At 45.3% G+C, this 18,418-nt stretch overlaps 1 protein-coding gene, 1 long non-coding RNA gene and 1 pseudogene across 3 annotated transcripts; 1 reads left to right on the top strand and 2 right to left on the bottom strand.

The window, feature by feature from the left end:
• Positions 1-147: 147 nt before the first annotated feature.
• Positions 148-1,249, top strand: LOC112268948. Its single transcript, XR_002960520.1, has 2 exons — positions 148-420; positions 539-1,249. It is a non-coding gene; the product is annotated as an uncharacterized LOC112268948 (long non-coding RNA).
• A 183-nt stretch (positions 1,250-1,432) lies between these two features.
• On the bottom strand, positions 1,433-4,583 carry LOC100827908 (pentatricopeptide repeat-containing protein At3g29230). 2 transcript variants are annotated; one of them, XM_003575456.4, is made up of 3 exons: positions 2,215-4,583; positions 1,932-2,081; positions 1,433-1,782 (listed from the first exon to the last, which is right to left on the bottom strand). In XM_003575456.4, exon 1 carries the CDS (start codon positions 4,489-4,491, stop codon positions 2,845-2,847), a length of 1,647 nt encoding a protein of 548 aa, XP_003575504.1. In that variant the 5' UTR covers positions 4,492-4,583; the 3' UTR covers positions 1,433-1,782; positions 1,932-2,081; positions 2,215-2,844. The 2 variants fall into 2 exon arrangements, with proteins under 2 accessions (XP_003575504.1, XP_014757509.1); XM_014902023.2 differs by having other exon boundaries at positions 1,932-2,088.
• A 3,711-nt stretch (positions 4,584-8,294) lies between these two features.
• Positions 8,295-17,870, bottom strand: LOC106866661 (annotated as a pseudogene).
• Positions 17,871-18,418: the final 548 nt, after the last annotated feature.

Genomic DNA, 18,418 nt, shown 5'->3' on the forward strand with positions numbered 1-18,418 from the left:
ATATAGGCCAAAGGGAGGCAGGCACATATGGGCGTCTCCTACTCCAGGAGGACAGTGAGATTCGGCTCGACATAGCCTCCTCCGTGAAGGGCCACGGCCGCTCGGATCCGCAACCACTGGCCATCCCCCACCCATCCTTCACTTCCGGTCAAGATTTCCAAGGAGACACATAAAGGAAGAGAATGACGCCATCGCCTCACCAGGAAAATCCTGATCCAAATTTTACCCGAAGAAACCACATCCCCATGGTAAACGGGGCATGAGTGCCTTCAAGAAAACATGCATGACACTAAAATAAAACATGCATGATGATAAAGTCAAGCTAGGTTTTCAACAGCGGCGAATGAACCCCAACCAAAGAGCCAAAGAGGGCCGTCCGGTGCAGATCCTCTTTGCACCGTTTCATCTCGTCCAATCAAGGTATGGAATAAGATAGCATGGCCCCAAAGTTTCCCACAGGTTCAATAATCCCAACCCTAACTTTGACATAAGCAACTGAACATGTCTCCTATCACATGCGGCTCTTGTGGAACCCAAGGCGATGAGCTGTGGCCGGCTTGAAGAAGGTCTCCGGGTCTGACTCCACGGCGTCGGCCAGTCGCGGCCACATCCTGGCAGTCACCAACCACGAGCCATCCTCCGTGGGGCTCCGGATGACCCTATGGCGGCCGAGCCCAGCGGCCCCGGACACACTCACGGCATCCCAAGCCGCGGCCGCCCGAACCCGAAGTCGCCCTCCACCGGGAACGGCACGAATGACGGCCCAGCTGCTAGCCAAGGAAAGAGCAAGGAAGGTACCAGGGTTGTTTTTGCAAAAAACGGTTCACATTGGCACCTGACAAGTGGGCCCAAATAGCCACGTAGGCACCAAGCACGCGCTCGAGCCACCTTAGGACTTGCGCTGAACCTCTGCTGCATTTTACTCTATTGTTTTCTTCCCGCCTAGTCTGAACTCTATCTCCAAGCTCTGGTATATTCTTTTTCAGTGTTTCTGTTTGTAGTCGATGTTCGCTCAGTTTCCCCAAATCAGTAGGGCAACTCTCTTCTACTACTCCCTCCGTCCCATATTAAGTGACCCAAATTTGTCCACACATGGATGTATCTATGCCTAAAAAGCGTCTAGATACATGTAAAAAAGTCTATTGATATGAGACGGAGGGAGTAATACCGAACGGCCAGGTCCTGTCCTAAAAGAAATAGGAACCTATGGGGGCTGCAGTCTGATGGTAACACGAAGTTGCTTGACTACTGACCCATGCCTGCATTTTGGGAGCGAATATAATGAAAAGGCCAAGGGCTTCTCTTCCTCCCTTTGATCTCCGTTGTTAATATTTAGTTAATCAACGTGGATGGATGAATCGGTAACTACATTGCTTCCTTCTACCACGGTACCACCTGATGCTGAAAACATATCATTGCTGGACACCATATGTAACTTGACTCATTTGTTTGCTTTTTTTACTTCACTTGTTTTACTGTCAAACAAACAATCTACTCGGGCGAAAGCAGAGCAGGCTAAGCGATCACACATAACTTAGCCTGCAAGACAGGACTGAACGCTGATCTCTGACGACATACGATAGTGCCATTGCCAGCTCTTACAGAAGACCTTGAAGATCTAAGCTTGGAGGGGCCTTCCAAGACTCTTTCTCAACTTATCATTAAAAATTAATTAAGTCATTTAACCTGATAAAGAAGACATTCGAAGGATAAGGAATCTTATCTCTAAGTCCTCCCAGGCTTGGGGGCGATGCTGGTAGTGGCAGCCCCAGATGACATCGGCTATATATATGACAAATAAAATTTAGAGATAAGTTAACATAGTAGAGATTGGTGAGGACTAAGTTGTTTTCTATGGCGTTAAGGCTACAAGGGAATACATAAGAAAACTAGAAGCAAATGAATAGATTGAAAAAGTAACGGAAAGTTACCAGCAAAACTCTGAACGTATCACTGAATTTAGCTGATCTGCATTATATCTGAAGTGATGCACAGAGGTTGATATGTAGAAACCCAGTAAATCCCATCCAAACCTCCTCCTCACAAGAGCACTTAAGAAGCAAACTAGTGCAAGTCCTATCCTGCATACTTACATAATTGAACAATCAGTCTGCAATATTGCATCACCTGACACTATGTTTATAATACTTGGTGTAGGTATATACACTTTTCTAAGAGAAGTTGATCACAGCAAACGCAAAATAAAGAGCTTACCTTAATCACATTTTGTTTCTTCCATGTATTCTATGATGGAGCATAAGTTAGCTAGCTATCTGTACTAACATTGTGGAATGAGAACATCCTTGAGACAGCACCACTGAGAGGTTCTAGTACAAATCTTAGCCTTTGCCTTCTCACAAACCTCTCTTTTTGTTCAAATGCATGGCTAGTTGGATACAAACCGAGGACTTCGTGGAATGGTGGAGGTCGACTTCCCTTTCCACCCCGTGAGCAGCCCGCAAAGGCACCACCTCCCTGGTCTGGACTGCCTAGTGGATCTAGAAGAGTACAATGCGGTCGTCCTCGATAACTTGTGGCCCGACATCGCAGGCCTGCTTTGGGTCCAGGCAGGGGCGGTGGGACTGGGAGAGGTCTGGCCAGAGATCCCGGGCGTGTAGTGTATTCAGCTATAACCTCGCGTGTTAGCCCTTTCTCAGACTTGTACATAACTTTTCTTCTATCAATACATCAAGACACAAGCTTTGCGCTTTCTTGAGAGAAAAAAGTGCATGGCTAGTTGGATACAAACTTCATGATAATTGTGCCGTCATGTCACTCTGTGCGATGGCATTTAGCAGTAAGAAAAAATAACCACCTCCCTGCTCCTTTAGGCAAAAAATAATCTCAAGTCGGCTGTGGATACAGAAGCTCTAGGATACCGCAAATTTCATCAAAACTTGGATGGCTGAAATCCCCCATCAAGAACTCGTGAACAACACTCTCCACTTCAACCCAGCTGAACCCTGTATTTTTGTCGATGCCATTCCCTCTCATCAATTGCCGTACATCTCCAACAGCATCCCACTGCTGACTCCAAGCTAGTGTGTTTGAGAGGAGAACGTAGTTACCAGGATTCATGGGTTCGATCCTGATGAGTTCTCTTGCAGCAACCTCACCTACATCAATGTTGCAATGCTTCCGGCAGGCATTCAGCAATGCTCCCCATATGCCTGCATGTGGTTTCACTGGCATTATCTTCACAAAGTAGTGCGCTTCTTCAATCAGCCCAACACGGCCATAGAGATCCACCATGCAAGCATAGTGATCTGCAGATTTCTCAATTGCATATGTTGTTCCCATGGTCTCAAAATAGTACTTTCCACTGTCCACTAGTCCAGCATGAGCACAAGCTGATAACACACCAAGAAATGTGACTGCATCAGGCTGCAACCCTCCCTCAATCATCTGTTCAAAAAGCTTCAGTGCATCTTTGCCATGTCCATGGTGAGCAAGAGCACTGACCATGACATTGTAAGACACCACATCCTTTGGATCCATCTCGGCAAACAACAAATGAGCCTCACTGAAGCAACCACACTTTGCAAACATGTCAACCAAAGAATTATGCACATGGCAGTTCATTTCGACACAACCCTTCCGTAAAAGTCCATACACTTGCCTTGCAACTGACAAGAAACCAAGTTGCGCGCATGCAGACATCAATACAGCCATTGTTGCAGCATCAGGCCGGAAACTCATAAAACGCATCTGATTGAACACCGCTACTGAATCAGCCCACAACCCCACCTCTGAGCACGCACTGATCATCATGTTCCAGCTGTTCACGTTTCTCTGTGGCATCTCATCAAACAGATCCCTCGCAAGGCCAGCATCTCCCCGCCGTAGGTACCCTGACATGAGTGTGTTCCATGATATCGAATCCCTCTCCACCATCCCGTCGAAAACCTGCCGTGCAGCCTCCACATCTCCTGCTTTGACATAACCTGATACCATAGCATTTCCAACCACCACGTTGCTCCTGGGCATTTCGTCGAACACTCTCCTTGCGTCCTTTACCCGGCAAAGATTCCCATACGAATCAAGCAGTGTCGCGCCCACGTGCAGGGAGGAGGCCAGCCCGGCCTTAACCAAGAACCCGTGCACCTGGCACACCTGATGTGCCGCTCGGAGCTTTGACAAGGACTTGAGCACGGAGCTGACGGTGAAGCCGTTAGGCCGCGGTCCCGACCGGAGCATGAACATGAACAGCGGAAAGGCCTCGGCCGCGAGCGCGGGGGAGGCATGCTTCGCGTAGGAGGAGACGGTGGCCGTCCAGAGATAGACGTTGGCAGAGGCCGCGGGGACGCTGTCGAAGATGGCGCGGGCATACTGTGGGGAGGAGGACGAAGCGATGAGGGTGACGGCGGCGCGGGCGGGGAGCGGGAGGCCGCGAAGGAGGAGCTGGGCATGTAGCTGCCTCGCCGCCGCCGGGGATAGCGCGCGCTGGGCGAGGCCGGTAAGATGCGAGGGAAGCGGGAGCGCCGGCAGCATGGAGGTGGGCGGAGTTGTGATAGCGCCCCGCGGGAGTTACCGCATAATCATCCGGCCAGCGGCAGGGAAGCCAGCTTCAGTAAAAGTTGGATCTTTGTTTGCAAAAGAAGACAAATTCCTACTCCGGCAACTCTCCTACAGTTTCCGCACTGAGTTTCGGTTCGTAATCTCGGGAACGTATCACCTGAAAACAGTTTCGGCTATGGTCAGCGCAAACTTGAAAACTTTCAATTTTATCCATTATATAAGAATCCACGTCATTTATTTCGAAACGTAGAGAGTAGATGCTAAAGAAAAGGTTAAGATAAAAGGTGAAACCTCCAGGGTAGGACTAATTGGCAGATGACAACGTCAAGCCGACACCGGTGTGAACGCGGTCGTTCCGACCACGCGGTCAATCGCGATAGGAAGAAGAATGCCGCTGCCGTGCGACCCGTCAGCCCGTCCTAACCCAACCGACGGTCTCCCGTGGCAGATGACAACATCGGACTGACACCGGTGTGAACTCGGTCGTTCCGACCACGTGGTCAATCACGACAGGAAGAGGAATGCCGCTGCCGTGCGACCCGTCAGCCCGTCCTAGCCCAACCGACGGTCTCCCGTCACCCATGACTGGCGCGCTACTGCCGCGTCGCCTCGCCACCCTGCCGTGTTCCAGCTGCCACCACCGTCGGTCTGCCACCACTTCGGCCATCCCTCTAAGCCCTGGAGCCCCATCATTTTCTCCGACTCCGACCATCATGTCGCCGCGGCTCCGGCTCGGCCGAACAGTGCCAACATGATGATATGATATAAAAAATACTATCTCACATCTTTCTTCCCTCTTGTCATAATAAACAGTGCCAACCAAAAAGTATAAAATTCCAAATATCCAACGTATTAAGTCCCTAATTCCCTTTCCCTGGCTGTACAGCTAAACAAACAAATACTAGCTTCTCTGGTACCGTCATACCATATAACCAGCACTGTGTGTAGCATATTTGTATCAGAACTGAATTCTGTTCTCTTTCTACATCAACACAGTATAGGCAGCTTGCTTCACATGGGCTTGCCTAAGAAACACAAGGCTGGCAGGCAGGCTACAGGCCACACTCCACTTGATCACCATTCCTAGCTTCGCCAAAAAACACCACACATTTAAATCGGGGCAGGAAATTTTCTGTCGTAAAGTAGTGAAAATACTGTGCTCGGTTATACATATAAGGCTCCCAACGCAAGCTGAGAGTCTCAACCACGGCACATCACTCCTCTTCTCCAATCTCCATTGTCCCATTGTTCCTGAAGATCAAGTTCAACCTCAAGCTCGAGCTACTGGTGTCTGTCTGCGAGAGGATCCCCAGCTAATGCCAATTGACTTATTTTTTCACTTTGAATTTGAAGAGATGCTGGTGGGATCATGGAATTTATTTATTATAGGATGGTGAAAGGCTGTACTGACTATAAAACAGCAATAATAAAAATAACGGGTTTCCATAACCTATTATTCCTGTCTGGATCACAAAATCCGAATTGTTTATCTTAGTGTTTTTGTCAGGAAGAACCGGGAGGCCCAATATCTGTTACAAGCTAACTCATGAAAGAACTGAAATTCGAATTGTATTGCCATTGTTGCTGTTAAGAAAGAACATCATAGCTACTGAATGTATGCAATCTCAGCTCGTTAAAAGAACACAGATTTTTATCCGATACAGAATGAAACATCATGGCATAAGCAGGTAATTTAGTGGGACATGACTAAACGATACTGAAAATATGTGTGCCAACAAAAAATGTAAGCACGACCAGCTTGCACAAAGCAAACTAACTTCAGGATTAACTGCCAGTTGGAACCCAAAGCACCCAAGATTAACAGGCACAAAACAACCCAAAGCAAAGTCAATTTGTCTTCTGCCAGTTGGAGTACGGTATTACATAAACCAGATAGCAAACGAAGTTCACACAACTTAGAAGATACATTCCCGGTTCACAACTGACCAGACATGTTTAGTTGCTGCAAGCACACATCAGAATTGTCTCGTGCACAGCGAACAAGATCGAAGAAGCTAAACAAACAAGCCATTTCGGCATCACAGCCACACGAATGTAATTCAAGATACCTGCAGAGCAACCAGTGTCATCAGTCAAACCGAAAGAGAAGAGGACTTATGCTTTATGCATATGGAGAATTTGCAGAGGATAATCTTACATGCTCAACCAATACATCACATTGCAATAGCATATCTAACAGGACAAGCATCTTATGTATTGTGCAAAAGTTCAGCTCCATCTTGTTCACCACCAATGCCTGTTTCTGTATAAGACACCAAACAACCAATGGCATTACAAGAGAAGACCAAATATATACGGAGGCACCGATGAGATATATAGAAAAACTCACAGTTGTAATTTGGGGAAAAAAAACTCTGTTTATGTACAATGCTATGAATAGATAAAAAAAAACCACACCTCCTGTCAAATTAAAATAATATTCCCGAAACACATACTCATTAATATGGTTAAAAGAAAAAGGGAAATTGCGTACAACACACCGTTGTTTTCTGGTCTTTTCTGAAACACACCGCCGGATTGCGTTTTTGCTCGGTACCATTACAATTTCATGTTCATTTGCCATAACAGACCGCCTAGCCCAAAATGTAAAGATTGACTCTCTCTTTTTTTTTTCCTATGGATGACGTTTTTTGCTTGGGAGCATGACGGTTGTGAGAAAAAAAAATCTCTAATTGAAATTTTAGCCCCAAAAGGCAGTACGTAAGTGTCAAGTTTGGACACTATTTGATTACAAAATTGATCGGCATTTAGATTCAAGTCGAACCATAACAGTCCACAAAATCATAGGTTTAAAATTCAGGCATATATTCAAAATTGAACACATTTTGAACTCATGAAAGGTTTAACAAAACATCCCACTAGGTTTTGTTGTCGTTGCTGTACTCTGCGGGAGGAGAAAACACAAGGGGAGAATGAAACAAAGAAGGGAATTAGGGAAAATTTTGGAGGTATTGTAAAAAAAGTGAAACTTTCTATTTTAGGCCAGGCGGTATGTTGTGACAAATGACCACAAAATTGTAATGGTACTGGACAAAGACGCAATCCGGCTGCCTGCGACCAATTTCCCAAAAGAAAAACCATGCATGCTGACTCTATTAACTGTTATGATGGGACAACATTAAATATGCCCATACTAAGAAATAATAGCGATAAAAGTGATCATGAATATACAGATTTTGACCATCTTTAACTAAATTTAGCATGGAAAGGTGAAATGAACTCCATTTATCAACTTTTTCCCATAGAAATGAACTTGCCACTCGCAGCAGAACTCTCCTACAATTTATAATTGAACAATAACAATTCCATAAATTTTAAAACAAATCTCTCATACGGATTTATATTCTTAGCAAGATCAGGATTTAGCAGAAATATAACTAGCAGCAAGCCTTGCTACAGAAGCAGCAGAACTAAAAAAATCATAGTAATAACAATTAGAGGAACCGCAATACAGTGATCGCAGCCCATCGCCTGGCTACAGAAGCAGGACTGGTGACATAAACTGATTGCATTAACTAATATTCATAAAGACCACAAAAATTAACATAAAACACCACCATACAAGGATGGGAAAAATACAAAGCACAACAACTTCACAATGTTGAAGAGGTCATCAAGCATCAAAAGAACTAATTCATACAACACTACTTTAAAATTTTAGACTGCTTAACACAAGAGGATATGAATAGCGTTCAATCAAGCAATTATCGAAAAATAACTTGTTTGTGCTATAACCACAGTATAAGGGCATGCAATTACCTGCAGTGTAGACTTTCGTATGGATAATAGGTAGGCAAAATGTCGGTTTCGAAGATTTTCTTAAACTCCAAGGACTCAAGTTGGAGCATGAAGACACCGACAAGTGTCCACAAGAACACCACATTATTTTGACTAGCGTACCCTAGAATATGTGGGCACGATGTCCTCTCAATTCCGAGGGAAAGTAGTTTGTCCAATTCAATAGTTTTTCCCAACTCCCATGAAGCAACACCATGAGAATCGGTCTTTCTCTCCCATAATTGGGCATTGAAGTCTGACAGAAAGAGAAAGCCAAGACCACCACCCTGTGCCCGCATAACACACATGTGGCAATTGGTAAAGCCATACTCATCCACTGGCAAAGGGATCTTATTTAGACTTTGTCCATCCAAATCAAGTTCAAGGATGCATGATGAAGTTGAAGTCCCATGAAGCACTCTAGTAACCAACCAGTAAAAAGAATCCCCAACCAGTATGGCGTCAGCGGACTTGCCAGTGAAACACATGGAAGGAGTCCAGGATAAGGTGGCTAGAATCTGATTGATGGCCGTAGATGTATGAACAACCTTGGATCGAAGCAGTGTCGAGATGGGATTACCCCAGACGCCGGTCTCCAACGAGTAAATGCAAGCATGTGCTCGTACTCGTGCACGTTGCCTCTTGATGGTTTGTCGTGTCATTGCCAAGGCCACCAGGAAGTGGCGCCCGTCTCCGGCAGCGCGAAACACCGCCCCACTGATCGAGGTCGACATATCATAGAAACCTCGGGGGATGGCTACGTGGTGCCGATCACCGGTGACAGGGTCCCACACCAGGACCTTGAGCCGCCTCGCAGAGAAGAGGAGCACGAGACCATGGTAGCATCCAAGGTGTTGGGGAACGCGGTAGGCTACGCTACCACAAAATAAAAATTCTACCGATTCCGCCCGGATCAATGCTGTAGATAATGGATCACGAGATTACCACTAGACGCGCAGACCCGTAGCGGAAGTAGAGTCGATGATGCGTGTCGATGCCGAGTAGTCGTTCGGCCTGCTCCTCCTCGCCGATCTCATGAGCAGTTCGTCCAAGCGCCGCAGGTGCAGCGCCTCCGAGGTATCCACACGTACAGGGAGAAACTCCGTGCGGCGGATTGCTAGATCCAATCACAAGGTTTTGGGCGTGGAGATGTGAAGGCCGAGTATAACTCGCGTCTGAATTGGTGTAACCCTAGCCGGGTTGGTCTCGTCCACTTATATAGACGTCCCTAGTGGGCTCAACACTTGAGGCCCGTTAGGAGTCTAAGCCCGATACGAGTTGGATCCAATCCAACTCGGTCCCCACCCCTTAAGAGTGTGACCCTTCAGGTTCGCGGTCAGTCGGACACGACTATGAGCTCGGACTGCGGGCCCGAGTAACACCTTACTCGTCCACTGGCACCGACTCAAGTCGATAGTTGGTAGCGGCGCCTAGCAGCACGTGCCAACTCCCGAGTGACCACAAGGTATATTGACGAACCATACGATGTGTCATATGCAACGTTCCTTTTGCCTCACGATATGTGTGTCGAGCTCAAGGCGAGTTCTTGTCATCCTTGTGGATAGCTCGACTCTCTTCTCGTTCTTGTGATACAGATTCCCGAACGGGTTAACACTTAACCCAAGTCGCATGGCCATGCTTTCTGAATCTGATCACTCGAGAGGGCCCAGAGATATCTCTCCGAATAGGAGGGGCAAATCTCATCTTGATCAACCATGACTCGTAGCACAGCAAACCCGAAAGCTACCTTTATAACCACCCAGTTACGGAGTAGCGTTTGGCAACCCCTAAGTAGGCCGATTCACATCCCAAGCTCATGCGATGACCTCAGGTCTAGGACTGACATATACATCGTACTTGAGACTAACAAATGACAATCATCTCGTTGTGTCTCAGTGCGGATCTATCCGACTCAACAATCTCATGGTCGAGTCCATGCTATCAGTCGGCAACACCTTGCCCTATGACTTGTGAAACATAGTCATCATACTGATTCGCATTGTTAGTCTAGGTTATGTGTCCGCATAACCTCAATGACCAGGGACCATTAGAACAACATCATAGAATACATAGTCTCACAAACAAATCACGTATTTATTGATACATATCAGTGATGATGTTCAAGGACAATAACAATAACTCATGAATACATAGGAAATAACATCATCACATGATTGCCTCTAGGGCATATCTCCAACAGTCTCCCACTTGCACTAGAGTCAATCATCCAAGTATCGCATACCCATGGCTCGTGTGTGCATGGCTTTGGCTACGGGAGAGGCTTTGTCAACGGATCGGCAACATTGAGATCCGTGTGTACCTTGCATACCTTAACGTCACCTCTCTCCACGAATTCCCGTATGAGATGGTAACGCCTAAGTATGTGTTTGGATTTTTGGTGATGTCGTGGTTCTTTGGCTTGTGCGATAGCACCACTATTGTCACAGTAGAGGTCCATGGGATTGGACGCGCCCTGAACCACTCCAAGCTCAGAAACAAACTTTCTGATCCAAATGCCTTCTTTCGTGGCTTCCGAAGCCGCGATATACTCAGCTTCTGTTGTAGAGTCAGCCACCGTTTCATTCTTAGAGCTCTTCCAGCTCACCGCACCTCCGTTCAAGACGAACACGTATCCAGATTGTGATCGATAATTGTCCTTGTCGGTTTGGAAACTAGCATCGGTGTAACCCTTTACAACGAGCTCATCCTCACCACCATAAACCAAAAACATATCCTTAGTCCTTCTCAAGTACTTAGGATATTCTTCACCGTTGTCCAGTGACTCTCACCGGGGTCAGCTTGATACCTTCTCGTAACACTTAGAGCATAGGAAACATCCGGTCGAGTACATAACATGGCGTACATGATGGATCCGACCGCCGAAGCATATGGAATCGCACTCATCCGACTTCGCTCATCAAAAGTCGAAGGACTCTGAGTCTTGCTTAGACTTATACCATGCGACATGGGCAAGAACCCTTTCTTTGCCTCATCCCTGTTGAATCTTTTCAACACTTTGTCAACATATGTACTCTGGCTTAAACCAATAAGCCTTCTTGATCTATCTCTATAGATCCTGATTCCCAAAATATAAGCCGCTTCTCCCAAGTCCTTCATTGAAAACTTTTCTTCAATGAGTCCTTGGCGGCTTCTAGCATCGGAATGTCATTTCCAATCAATAATATGTCATCCACATATAAGATTAGAAATACGACTGAGTTTGCACTAAACTTCTTGTATACACAAGGTTCTTCTTCATTTTTTATGAAGCCAAACCCTTTGACTACTTCATCAAAACGAATGTTCTAGCTCCGAGATGCTTGCTTCAATCCATAGATGGATTTCTGAAGTTTGCATATTTTTTCAGCATTCTTTGGATCGACAAAACCCTCGGGCTGTATCATATATACGTCCTCGGTTAAATTTCCGTTAAGGAAAGCCGTTTTGACATCCATTTGCCATATCTTGTAATCGAAATATGTAGCAATAGCTGGAATGATCCGAATTGATTTAAGCATCGCTACCGGCGAGAAAGTCTCGTCGTAATCAACTCCTTGAACTTGTCGAAAACCCTTTGCGACAAGTCGAGCTTTATGGATTTGAACATTTCCATCCATATCAGTTTTCCTTTTAAATATCCATTTGCACTCGATGGTTTTTACACCCTCTGGCGGATCTACCAAGTTCCAAACTCGGACTCTGGACCCACCATCGCTTCTGCATAAATAGTCGGCTCGTCATTGTCTAACAACAACACATTGCGTACATTACGCAGTCTTTCCGACCTTCGTGGATTTGGTGCTCTATTGGCCGTGGGTACGATGACTGGCTCAGTCACTCGGACATCACCTGTCGAGTTATCCCCTACTGGCGCATCTCGAACTTCTTCGAGTTGCACTGACCTCCCACTTGCCTCCCGACTTAGAAATTCTTTCTCAAGGAAGACACCGTTTCGAGTGACAAACACTTTGCCCTCTGCCCGGTTGTAGAAGTAATATCCTAAGGTTTCCCTTGGATATCCCACGAATATGCACTTGTCCGATTTGGGAGTGAGCTTGTCTGACTGAAGTCGTTTGACAAATCCATCACAAGCAGTGTCGAGATGGGATTACCCCAGACGCCGGTCTCCGACGAGTAAATGCAAGCATGTGCTCGTGCTCGTGCACGTTGCCTCTTGACGGTTTGTCGTGTCATTGCCAAGGCCACCAGGAAGTGGCGCCCGTCTCCGGCAGCGCGAAACACCGCCCCACTGATCGAGGTCGACATATCATAGAACCCTCGGGGGATGGCTACGTGGTGCCGATCACCGGTGACGGGGTCCCACACCAGGACCTCGAGCCGCCTCACAGAGAAGAGGAGCACGAGACCATGGCAGCATCCAAGGCACTTGAGGGGGTCCCCATGGTCAAACTACAAGGAGAAGCACCCATCGGGGATGCGATTGGGGGGATCCAGAGTAGACATGAAGGATATACCTTGTCGACTGAAGTGCTCCACTATGAAAGCGAGGAGAGTGGGAGAGTTGCGGTGGTGGTGGAAGCGGAAGCGGCGGGAGAAGCCAAGGTCGGAGACGAGGCGGCGCCAGCGCTTGCAAACCAAGGAGGCACGCGGGAGGGAAGACGGCTGCGGGGGGAGGCGGAGGAGGATCTCCTTGAGAAGGTCGTCGTCATCCAGCGGCCCCTCTGCCACCGCCGCCGGTGAAGAGCGGCGGCGGTGGCGAGGGCTGCTCACCCTAGCTGCATTGGCCGGTGGAGTCGAGTCCGAAGTGGATGCACGCCTGAGAGGTTGGAAACCTGTGATGCAAATTGAGAATCGAATTTAAGCTAAAAAATAGAGAACCGAACTTCATTTTTACTCTTAATTACCCTTTTTAGATCAGAACCAAATTACTTCAAGTAATGAATTTTGAATGGACAGATTCTCATTGGTACAATCTACAATGGTACCGGTGGGTAAAATCACTAGATCTACACGATTCAAATACTAAAAATCATTGACGAAAGCAAGGTCGTCGGGTTAATTCCTTGTCTACGGAGAGAGGGCAAGGATGATCTGCAACTCGTGAGGGGAGAAGCGGAGTAGGTGGACATACACGATCACTTACCCACGGTTGCGACTGTGATGATGGCGGCGGCAGCGATGAGGGTGACGCTTAAGAACATTTTGTTGCCACGGTGGAAGTCGGCCACGACGAGAACAACACCCTCCCAGAGGGTCTGGGGGAGGGGAGACGGCGGTGGGGAAGGAGTTGAGGACGAGCCAAAGCTGAGGATGGCAGTGGTGATGGCGGCCGAACCCTAGAGAGGGAGAACGATGGGGAGGGAGAAATAGGAAAGTAAGTTTACAGGGGAAAGAAATAGAGAGTGACGTGTTCAGGGGAGAGGGATCGCCAAATCGGGAGCCTCTGTTAGGTCGCGAGATCTAGCGGTGGCATTTATGCTATAATTTCATTGTAACCAAAGGACACATTTTATCTCGGGCATGAAAGCGCTTTTGGCTTTGTAGGTTGCACCTGAGTAATGATAATCTTTTTTTAGTGACGTTGGCATGAAAAACTTTCGGCTTTGTAGGTTATAAATATAATTTTATGTAAGAAATGATGGTTACACATGAGTAATGAAAATCTTTTTTAATGACATATAATGATAATCTTTTTTTGTGGTACATAATGATAAAAAAAACTAGATGATGCCCCACACGTTGTTGCGGAAATTTTTAGTTAACACAAAGAGTATTTAAAATTGAAAAATATTATATTTTTCACTTAGTGGGAATAGCTTGATGGAAGTAACATGCATGCATGTGCAAAATATGAGTTTTTCACTAAATATGTGTGAACAATTATATGATGATGTGGCATGCTTGCATATTTAGAGAAATCTAGTAGTGGGTTGCTTCTACTTAGATATAGAAGATTATCAACTGTGGAAAAGGGATAATCTTTTTGTGAAATCAAAAAGGTTGTGTCCATTACTTAATGCAAAGGCCTGGATACTCGAATATCGAAATTGCTCTGCGTCCGACGATTCACGTCCGATGGTTGTACGACGTTTGCTTCCCTTCGTCTGCTCCCAGGTTCTTACTGCCCAAGGCCCAGCCCAAATCCAAACGGCCCAAACTCGAAATACGATGCCCCCTTGTAGAAGTTTCTCCACAACTCCTCTTCTCCCGTCCGTAACCTCACGCCTCTTCCTCTTCCCTCCAAAACATGGCGCCTCTTCCTCTTCCCTCCTCTTGCTGATCTGCAAATCAATCTAACTCAGGTGTAATCTGCAGCACTACGGAGAAATCAGATGGAAATGGCAGATAGAACGAGGTATCTTTGTCTCCTAACAGATAGTTGTTAGCCTGATTTCTTTTGTATTATTTGTATCCAACTTATACGTGTTAATACATAATTTATAAGCTTCAGGTAGCAGCATCTTTGATCTTTTTGTTGGCAATTTTCGGTAGGTTATGGAATCAAATTTAACTTCAGATGAAGTAGCAGAACAAAACAGAGTATTTTGCGAAGATGATGAAGGTGCTTTTATCATGGATGAAATTGGGGATTCTTCCGATGACCAACAAGTAGAGTCAGTCATGATATTGGAACCTAAAGATGGCTAATTGTGTTCTTTAAATTTTAAATTATGAGTGAATTATACGAGAGAAGACGATGGGGAATGGTTCAGCCCGATTGGGCTTGGGGTTCTGTTTGGTCTGGGCCTGGCCTTCGGGTAGACAAAGAGCAACGAGGAGACACAAACGGCTTGCAGCCACGTAGAGTCGTACGGGCGTCGGACGAAAATTCGTCGTAAGCATAGCAGTGCCGCTCGAATATTGCTATTGCGCTACTTGCCCTTTTCCAAAAAACTGATTACTCTTAGAAGAAGGCATCTTATAGTCCGTGTCAAAAGAAAAATGTGTTTTTTTTGTCGCACTACTTATGTACTCACTCTGATCCATAATAAGAATACACTTATTATGGATCGGAAGGAGTAGAACTTTGTGAATGGAAAAGCAAATGTGGTAACTTACTATGTTTAGGGTCAATCCATGCCAATATTGCTTTCGCTTTGTTTTACCGATCTCTGTCCTGATCATAGAACTATTTATCTTCCTTCTCTGTTGCAAGGAGTACGGGACACATTTTAGACTGTACTGCTATTCTTATGTTGATTACTCGTCTGATTTTAGTACCAACCAGGATTACAAGTGATTTTAGTACTATTGAATCGTCATCTATTTATGCTGTAGCAAGTATCAACAGGCAGGAAAGGGCAAGACTTCAACAAATAGGAGCTTCTTCCCACCTCCCAGGTTACAATTCAACACTCGTTGTACTAAATGAACCACAGGGGTAAGCACTAATGAATCCAATGCTTTCGTGCCAGTTGGTGAATGTCTACAAAAATTGGATAATACCCCCGAAATCAGGTCAGACTCAGTGCAATTAAACACTCGTTTTACTAAATCAAGTGATTAATTGAATAGAATCCAACAGCTTTCATGCCTTCCAGACCCAGCATCTCAAAGAAAGCAAAATAGCATCGCCCGGTCCAGGTTGAATCCACAGTTATCTATACAGAAGCAGAATGGCACAAGGTAGACATGTGCTATTCAACATGCAGGATCTTCTTCCCAACTCCCAGGTCACACTTTCAATTCAACATCAATAGTCAGAACCAGGTTTTTAAATACTGAGCTCAGAACCGGATAAAAATTCAACTAATGCACACACAAATTAAAACATACTCCCTCCTTTTCACGAAAGTCGTATTTAGTTTCGTTAAGACAAGACTTTGATCAAGAATTACTAAACTAATGTGTTTTTCATACCAATATATTCATCTTCAAATGTTTTTACTAATAATTATGGTTTTCTGTCGTATAAATTACATATTAATAGAGCTATCGTTGGTTAAAACCTTGTCTTAACAAAACCAAATAGGCTAATCTTTGTGAAAAAGAGTGAGTAAGTGCAAATTCGACAGTGTGAAATCATAGGTGATGTGTAACATTGCCAAGTGTTTTAGATGAAGCATTGATGTGGATACTTTGGGTAATATGGATACTTATGTGATGAGATGTATCTTGTTTCGACTTAGTGCTTTGCTAGTGGTATGTTGATCCATTAGTTTCTTATGTGAAAACATGGCGTGAGTTGTGTGGAACTTACCCTGAGTCAAGTCGTGGACTTGTGCTCGTACTGGTTATTTGTATGTTCGCTTTCAGGTGTTGCCGGAGCTAGAGGAACGTGGTCGATGACGGGATCGAGGGACGAAGCTTGGGAGAAGCTGAGGTCGAGGGATCAAGGTCATGCGGGACGTTCGTGCGAAGGAACAATGGAAGTGAAGGCTACGATGATCCGGAAGGACACCGGTTTGTCATACGTTGTTTATACCGGAGATGTACGGTATTGAAGATATTCGACACGTGATGGTCGAGTTTTGAAGACATCACAAGAAAAGTTGATGGCATGCAGTTGCATCGACGTGAAAACATGTAGGTCCTAAGTTGTGCGCGTCGTCGAGACGAACAACTTTGCTTTTGGAGTCATCTCAATCCGAAGTCGTATGCGAGCCCCACGAACAGAATACCGACCGGGACATAGGAGTTCGTGTTGGATCCGAACTCGGTTTAGGATCGCGAATTTTTCCTTATAAATAGAGGGCATCTAGGCTAGGGTTTTAGCAAGGACGTGAGGGAATTCAGAGTTTTGGATCTAGATCAATTCTTGGAGAGTTCTTGGATGCATGGTTGCACCTTTTGTAATCGATCGACATCGTTGTAATAAAGAAATTCGTTGGCGGTGTCATCTCTGTTCTTCTCAGATCTTCGTGAAATCTTCGTGCTAGATCTTTCTAACACTTTGGTGCAGCTTTCTCACAAGATCATAATAGTTTGCTGCAGGTTTATCACGAGATTAAGGAAAGATCGCGATTACTTCATCTTTCTTGTTATTCCTCGAAATCGATTATAGATTAATTCTCGTAACTTTCTCTCAGCTGTTACTGTTTTGATCATATCTTTTGATTGGTAAGTCCAATTGAGCTGATTCTTGTTGCGTTGGTTAGATAATTTCAGCCTTTTTTTTTCATATTCATACGTATTTTTTGGTTCATCCAATCAAAAGTTACGGCTGTTTTACTATCACGGACAGAAAGGTAATTTAGGGTTTGAACTTTCGGGAAAAGTTTTAATTTGCTTCCGCGCAATCATTCACCCCCCTCTGATTGCCTATCTCGATCTCACAATTGGTATCAGAGCAAGGTCTCTCTAATTTATCTTAACCGGTAGATTAGACTTGCTAGATATGGATAGGTATTCTACCAAATCCTGTGTGTTCGATGGTGTTGATTTTCAGTTTTGAAAGGCGAAGATGAAGGCATACATCATGGGACAAAGCTACGCCATATGGGAGAAGGTTGCCAAGCCCTATGAGCTTCCCGCGGACGATCACACCAACAAACTTGGTCCACGTGGAGAACAACTACAAGGCGAGGAACTACATCATCCAAGGTCTACAACGAAGTGATTTCGACCGTGTCGCTCACCTTACATCCGCTCATGAGGTATGGAACGCACTTGTAGTTATCATGAAGGATCAAACTCTATTAAGGAGGTGCGTCAGGACATGTACAAAAAGGAGTACATGAGATTTGAGATGAATACAGGTGAATCTTTGGATGAATTCTTCGCACGCTTTAATAAGATTCTCAGCAACTTACGTGCATTAGATGTTACTTATACTGATGCTGAGGCTTCTAGGCAACTTTTGAGTGCATTAGATATGTTCATATGGGAGATGAAAGTTACATCTATTCGAGAATCTACTGTCATGAGTATACTTACACTTGATATTCTGTACTCAAAATTGAAAACTCATGAATTAGATATTCTTGCTAGGAGAGCATGTTCCAAATCAATTGCACTTGTTACTAACCTTGGCAGCTCTAATGATGGTACTTCTGCATATTGCTATGCTCTGTCTTCTTTGTCTCAACTAACTGATGAACAGCTAGAGCAATACCCAGAGGAAGAATTGGCACTCCCCACCTCTCGTTTTACACGTGCCCTGCAAAATGTTCGTTCAAGGAAGAGAGGTGGGAACAATGCT

Source organism: Brachypodium distachyon, chromosome 4, assembly GCF_000005505.3.
Source record: "Brachypodium distachyon strain Bd21 chromosome 4, Brachypodium_distachyon_v3.0, whole genome shotgun sequence".
NCBI lineage: Eukaryota > Viridiplantae > Streptophyta > Magnoliopsida > Poales > Poaceae > Brachypodium > Brachypodium distachyon.

Bases quoted from the DNA above. Each gene is read 5' to 3' on its own strand.
- LOC100827908 (XM_003575456.4), bottom strand. From the start codon at position 4,491: ATGCTGCCGGCGCTCCCGCTTCCCTCGCATCTTACCGGCCTCGCCCAG.